The sequence below is a fragment of the Phaenicophaeus curvirostris genome, chromosome 16, assembly GCF_032191515.1.
Source record: "Phaenicophaeus curvirostris isolate KB17595 chromosome 16, BPBGC_Pcur_1.0, whole genome shotgun sequence".
NCBI classification, from domain to species: domain Eukaryota; kingdom Metazoa; phylum Chordata; class Aves; order Cuculiformes; family Cuculidae; genus Phaenicophaeus; species Phaenicophaeus curvirostris.
This window is the reverse complement of record NC_091407.1, coordinates 2021696-2029003: the sequence shown is the minus strand read 5'-3', so window position 1 is coordinate 2029003 and position 7308 is coordinate 2021696. Positions and strand designations below refer to the sequence as shown.

The 7308-nt window shown below is 57.8% G+C and overlaps 1 protein-coding gene across 1 annotated transcript; it reads left to right on the top strand.

The window, feature by feature from the left end:
• The first annotated feature begins 3040 nt into the window (after nucleotides 1-3040).
• ITPRIPL2 (ITPRIP like 2) lies at nucleotides 3041-5781 on the top strand. Its single transcript, XM_069870528.1, is given in 3 exon segments — nucleotides 3041-3044; nucleotides 3640-4415; nucleotides 4417-5781. Coding segments are annotated over 3 exon segments (2145 nt in total).
• The last annotated feature ends 1527 nt before the right edge of the window (nucleotides 5782-7308 follow it).

Sequence of the window (7308 nt, the reverse complement as noted above, 5' to 3'; positions counted from 1 at the left end):
AATGAAAATGTTATAGTCCTCTTTTAAATTATTTTGCTTTAATCGGCAAATTAGTGCTCAGCTCTGCAATCTGTTTTCATTAGTTTAGCAAGTTATGGTGCAAATACAAGTTTAAGTGACTTACCATTAGTTAAGCTAAACTATTTCAGTTAGTGATTAAATTTACATTTGAACACACATATACATCCAGGTTTGATTAGATTGGTATTAAATGTTTTTTTGTTAAACTAGTTTAGTGTGAGCACCTGATGCAAGATTTGGCTCTACTGGATGCTTTTCAAACCTGGGGGTTACCTGGCTCCATCCTGGGGTCCCCAGACCCATGGGCTCCGCTGATTCCTGGGGAGGAAGAGGAAGGGAAGGGCTGAGCAGGCTCCCATACCCGGGAAGGTGACACGCTGGCACCTTGTTCTGCCACCCCAGCTCTTGCAGAAGAGCCCCAACTGCAGTAGGTAAGGCATGGCCAGAGCGTTGGGTTTGGGAAGCAGAGGGCTGGGAGGACCAGCGCAGCGTGTTCGGCTGCTCTGCTGCCCTGGGAGGGTGTGCAGGGCTTGTTGGTTGGAGTCTGGAGATACAGCACTGGAAGCTACACACCAGTGTGACTCTTGTCATCCACATGTAGGTCACACAAACACTGAACTTAAAGAGAAAGTGCAAGACTTGTGATCTTAACCTGGAGAGGTTTTGTGTTCCTATTTCTATTGTAAGAAACATCTCTGATTCACAGTTAGTGCTGCTTCCCTTTCCACATGACGGTTGTTCAACTGCACCGCCCTGGCTGAAAGCTGTTTCCTTTCCATGATGTTGTAGTTGGCATTTTCACCATAGCAGGAACTTCAGCTTTCTGGAGGACACGTGATGGCAGCCTCCCGTGCTCACAGCTTGCCAGACAGAACTCGGCGTGCCAGCTGACACTGATGCAGTTTGGTTGGGGATTTTGGTTCCTGTTTCATTGGGTAGCTGGAAATACATGGGCACGGCTGCCCCAACGGCAGTGTAATGGATAAACATAAACGCCCTGCTCACACAAGTCTCTAGGCAAAATAAGTCCTTGAGGGTCTTCAAACCATATGGGACAAGTTGGAGACGAGCCAGCTGATGCTCTTCACGAGCACAGACCCCTGCTTATTAAAGAGAAACTATTTTAAGAGAGAAAGTGTAGCAACACCCCTCCCCAAAACTCTTCCACGGGCAGGCATGTGCCCTGGAGGTCTGGCTCTCCTCAGTCCTGGGTTGTCCTGGGTCGCCGAGACTCCTCAGCTGTTTGTGGTACCAAGACAGTCTCTGCAGTTTTCCCATCCCTGAACGGGGACTCCGTTCAGGGCTGGCAGAGACTGGTTGGTCCACAGTACAAAACAGATTCATGTCTGCCCGATCACGTTCATTTTTGTTGTAATAAATAATATCCCTGCAAACCTCCGAGTTGGAGGAATGGCGAGTGAAGGATGCGTATTGTGATCGTGGGATCTCCCTCGCAGGATCACCCGGGGGGCTGGGGGAGATGTGTTAGCAGCTTTGTTTCAGAGGGAATGCTGAGAAAAGTAATGATTGGGGCACAAGTTAAATGACCGGTCTTTCAAATTTGCTATTTCCTTGCAATTGATGATTGTATTTTGTCTGCTATAGACTGTTTAACAGGGCAAGATATTGAGTTGGAGGTGTAACCCATTCACTGTGGCAGGGCAGCTGGTTTAGTGATTGATGGGAATGGTTGGACTCGATGATCCGGTGGGTCTTTTCCAACCTGGTGATTCTAAGATTCTATGGTTCTGTACACTATATTTCCTCCTGCACCTGCAATAGGCCACGAGCAGCTTTGGTTCACCAGGGCAGATACTGACCTGGAAGGGAGTGTAACACTCGTGTCTTGGGTACATCACGAAAGCACCAGACAAATGTCATCACCTGTCTGTGCCTTCTGCCTCTCTGCTGCTTTCTTCTGCCCACTCAGAGGGTGAGCCTGCTGGTGCAAACTGCTTTTCCTACACCTCAGACAGTGCCTGGTATTCTGTAGCACCAACGGATCAGTTACACAGATGTATGAGATACTGCTAACTGTGGAGAAACTTTAGTGGATGCTACATCTCCAACACTTCCTTTTGCCTCTGTAAATCTCTGGAAGTGTCATGCAGATCACATGTACTGGGATACCTATTTTTAGCTCAGCCTTGTATATGAATAAGTATAACATTATTCTTTATTTAGTGAACAGGATATCCTGGATATGGGACATTCTGAAGCAAGTGTTTCGATAAAATCTATTTAAAAACAATGAGTGATTTAAACAATGGTAGTAAAAATCGATGTTGTAGATCCTTTCTAGTCCCTGTTTTGAGGTCATAGCTATTAGCGTACAACTGAAGGTGTGAGAAATGACTAGCTGGGAATATAAACAGCAGTGGTAAAAAAATCAATGTTTTGGATTCACTTTGGTCCTGCTATTGGGGTCACAGTTATTGGCGTGCAACCTGTTATTGGGCAGCTTGAGCGGGCCTGCACCAGCACCGTCGGGCACGGGTCTGGTTTGTGCTGGTGGCTCCGCTGGGGCTGCTCACACGCTTTTTGCCAGCCGGCCCCCGGGCTCGTCCCGCTGGTTGGAGTGACATCTGCATTTTCTCCAGCCTGTGGGCCCGCAGTTAGCTGTGAGGCTGCAGCTGTTCCTTGTACGTGGGTCCCACAGCGACAACTGCCGTGCTGCCAAGCTCCAGGTCGGCCCGTGGGCAGCAGCTGCCCGACAGGCCCTGCCGGCTCCCGCAGACGCAGCCCTGTGCCCTGAGAGCCGACAAGCAGCTCCTCACATCAGCCTCACGTGTGAAGGCAGCATCGGCCGTCTTGAAAACCAGTGTGCCCGTAGCAAGACCTGAAGGAATGAAAAACATGCTGGCCTCAAGGGCGTGAAAAAGCACAGGCTAGTGAAAATTGAACCCATGGGTCAACAGGTTCATAGAGTTCAACGCGATGTTTCAACCAGACATCTTGAAGGGTTGAGTCCCCTTCTCTGGAGGGGTTTAAGGGACGGGTGGACGAGGTGCTGAGGGACATGGGTTAGTGATTGATGGGAATGGTTGGACTCGATCTGGTGGGTCTCTTCCAACCTGGTGATTCTGTGATTAGATTCATACCAGCACAACTGTGCTTTGTAAACGTTTTTGATTTGTGGGGTGCAGAGCAAGCTGCTGGCAGTGATGGGTCATGGGGAATAAGCAACAGGATGGATGTTTGCATCCTCTGATCCATCTGGCGTCCTGGCAGGGACACCCCCACAGCCCAGGCCGCCCCAGGGCCCCCAGCCCGGCCTGGGGCACCTCCAGGGCCGGGGCAGCCGCGGCTAACCTGGGCCAGGGCCTCGCCGCCCTCACGGCGAGGAAATTCCTCCTTAAATCAAGCCTAAATCTGCTCCTCTCCAGTTTATCCCCGTTCCCCCCGTCCTATCGCCACGAGCCTTTGTGAACAGCCCCTCCCCAGCTGTCTCGCAGCCCCTAAAGGTGCTGGAAGGTCGCTCTAAGGTCTCCTCGGAGCCTTCTCCAGGCTGAGCACCCCCAGCTCTCAGCCTGTCCCCTAGGGGAGGGGCTCCAGCCCTCGGATCATCCTCGTCGCCTGCTCCAGGAGCTCCATCTCTCCTTGCGTTGAGGCTCCCAGAACCGGACGGACTCCTCCGGCCGGGGTGTCCCCGGCGAGGGGCGGAGGGGCCGGGTCCCCCCGCTCTCCCCGCTCCTCCGGGCGCGGCCGAGCCCCCCCCCCCCGCAGCGCTCCCTCCGCGGGCTCTCTCGGGGCTCTCTCAGGGCTCCCCCGGGGCTCCCCGCGGGCCCCGCCCCGGCCGGTCCCCGCCCCCGGGGCGGCATTTCCTGCGGGCGGCGGGCCGGGCGGCGGCGCTGGCCGGGGCGGGGGCTGCCGGGGGGCGCCGGGGCGCCGGGCCCGCGTGGCCGGTGCTGGCGGGGCTGTGCGCGGCGCTGCTCTGCCTGTGCCAGGCGCTGCGCGGCGCCGAGGGCGCGGCCGAGGCGGGTTCGGCGCTGCTGCTGCTGCTGGGCTGCCTGCTGGGCTGCCGCCGCGCCGCGGAGCCGGGGGAGGCGGCGTTGTTGGGGGCGCGGGGTCGGGGCGGGGGGGAGGCGGCGGCGCTGCGCGGGGCGCTGGAGCGGTTCCACGCGCGGGAGCTGCGCGGGTCGCCGCACGCGCTGGGGCACAGCCGGGCGCACGCGGCGCGCGCCGTGTCCGAGCTGGTGCGCGCCGCCAAGGCGCAGGGGCTGCGGCCGGGCCCGCTGGCGCTCAGCCTGCGCGGGGACTTCGTGCCCGTGGGCAGCGCCTACGAGCAGCACCTGGTGCGCCGCCCCGCCCGCTTCGACGTGCTGGTGCCGCTGCGGCTGCCGCCGCCGCTGGAGCCGCGCGGGACGCAGGAGGAGGAGGAGGAGGAGGAGGGGGGGGGGGGGCGGCGGCGGCGCCTTCGCGTGCGCGCTGCGGGCGCGGCGCGGGGCGCCGGAGCCGCGGGGCCGCCTGTCGTCGGCGCTGGTGCTGCGCTGGTTCCGGGCGCACCTGCGGCGCTGCCTGGGCGCGGCGCGGGGCCGGCTGCGGGACGGCTGCCGCCTCAGCCTGTGGGCGCCGCCGGGCCGGCCGCCCACGCTGCTGGTGGCGCCGCGGCCCGACTCGGCGTGCTGCCGCGGGGCCGTGGCCGTGCGCCTCGTGCCCGCCGTGCCGCTCGGCCGCGCGCTCTACCTGACGGCGCCGCCGCCCCCCGCCCCGCGCCGCGGAGCCGACGACGCGCTCTGGGGCCTCGACGCGTCGCGGCAGGAGCAGCGGCTGCTGGGCTGGGTGCGGGAGCGCGGCCCGGCCTCCGCCTGCCACCTCAAGTGCCTGCGGATCCTCAAGGGGCTGCGCGACCTGCGGCGCCGCGGGCTGCGGGAGCCGCTGGGCTCGCGCTGGGGCCGCGTGCTCTCGTCCTACGTGCTCAAGACGGCGGTGCTGTCGCTGCTGCTGCGGGGGCCGCTGGAGCGCTGGGACGAGCGCTTCCTGGTGGAGCGGCTGGAGGAGCTGGTGCTGTTCCTGAGGGACTGTCTGCGCCGGCGGGCGCTCATGCACCTCTTCCTGGGCAACGCGGGGCTGCCCGAGGCGCTGGCCGTGCCCCGCTTCCTCCGGGAGGCCGCCCCGGTCAACCTGCTGGCCGCCTTCGACGCCGCCACGCTGGACGCGGTGGCCTTGCAGCTGGTGGACACGTGGGCGCGGGCGCCGCGCCTCATCGCCGCGTACGGCGGGCCCCGCGCCTGCTGCCCGGCCGCCCTCCCGGGCCAGCTCTGCGGAAAGGCCCAGCGCCTCACGCCCAGAGAGACAGCGGATCGCCCCATGGCGCCCCGCGGCCTCGGCCCCACAGCACCCCAAGACCTCAGCCCCACAGCGCCCCGCAGCCTTGGCCCCACGGCGCCCCGCGGCCTCGGCCCCACGGCGCCCCGCGACCTCGGCCCCACAGCACCCCGCGACCTCGGCCCCACAGCACCCCGCGGCCTCGGCCCCACAGCACCCCAAGACCTCAGCCCCACGGCGCCCCGCGGCCTCGGCCCCACAGCACCCCAAGACCTCAGCCCCACAGCGCCCCGCAGCCTCGGCCCCACAGCACCCCGCGGCCTTGGCCCCACAGCACCCCGCGGCCTCAGCACCACAGCACCCCGCGGCCTCGGCCCCACGGCGCGGAACAGGCCGTCAGCCGCCCCAGGAAGGAGGGAGCCTCTGAAATGTGCTTCCATGGCTCGTCCCTCACTGGAAAAAGCTCCGAAACCGCAGCCCAAGACTTCATGAAATGCGGATTCTTGGGTTTTAATCTCTTTGGTTGTTCGCACAAAAATTGAGAGGTTTCTGGGAGATGCCTTAGTCCATTCAACTAAGTCATTCAACTTTGCAAACCTAACTTTACGAGGCCCGAACCGACATTCCTGGAAATCTATTTTAAACTTGTTGAGATTTGCTCTTTACGATGCGAAATCCATCTGGGACTTAAACATCCTGTAAATGCAAACAAGCCCTCTGCCCTGATGCACCGAGATGTTCTTAAAACGCGATGAGCACGAGAGCGTGGGTGTTAATCGCGGTTTGAAATGCTTTATGACGCTCTTCAAGTTCCCTGTGTAATGGAATACGTTGTGCTCAGTAGAAATGTAACTTGCACGTTAATATTGAGGGAAGAAAGAAAACTTCCCTGATAACAGCGTGAGGGATCTAGTTGCGCGCTTCTGTGTTCAAGTGAAGGTTATACTGGAGGGCTGATGTAGGTAAAAGGAAACAAATAGCACTTTATTTTCACAAGGGCCTTCTTTGTAGGATGATTGGCTGCACTAAATATTTGCCGTGGAGGAGGCATTAATATTTTGTTGAAGGGTTGGTTGAATCATTTTGAGGAAAACCTTTTTTGTAAGAAGTATTTTGGGGTTAGTTTGTTTGTGGGTTCTTGGAGGGATTTGTTTCCTGGCTTTGAGTATTATTTTCTTTACGTATATTTGCTTTACGTCAAGGACCAACAACCAAACTGAAGAAATTCTGCGTGGTTTTGTTTTGGTTTTTTGTTTGTTTTTAACAAACCTCCTCCACGTGTCGTTGCTGTGAGCTGTCTGCTGCAGCGTGGGGGCATTTTGGGGTGACTGCCTGACCGGTCACCTAATCGTTGCAGTGTTTTTGACCAAAGAACCTGATTTTTCCAGTGTTGTGCCTTAGAAAATGGTAATCTTATTGCAAGGAGCAGGAAGGGAAATATATTGGGGTACTTCAGAATTATTTAGCGTGGATTTGTGGTACAGTGGCAGTCTTAGGCTGTGGATTCTGGTGTTCTGTAAGCATCAGCCAAGTCGTTTCCACTTCTTGCCTGGAATAACCTGGCGAACTGTAGTGCAGCCAGCTCTGCAAGTGTCCTTAACTCCATGTGCCTTGTGCTCAGGAGCCTGGTGTGTCCCAAAGTGTCAGCAAATTCAGAATTTCTAATCCTTGCCTTATTGGGTCATCTGCTCAAGTATTTTATGTATTAAGACCCAAAATGCGCTGCTGAATTGCTGGCGCTTGGGAAGCTGGGCGTGTGCCTTATTGCCCGATGCGCTGTGTCCTACGTGAATACTCTGGAACGAATTGTAAACCACCGAGTGTAACTCCTGGGAAGCTTTAAGATAACTCGAAGTTACTATTACAGTCCTCTCCCTCGTGTACGTGGAGATACCGGTGTGATTTAATCACGCATCAGAGCACAAAACATTTTCAAAGTCTGTGAAGCTCTATAAAAATCTGTTTTTCTAAGTGGAAACACTCCCTGGGCGGATGTTTGCCTGCTTAGGTCTATTTTTT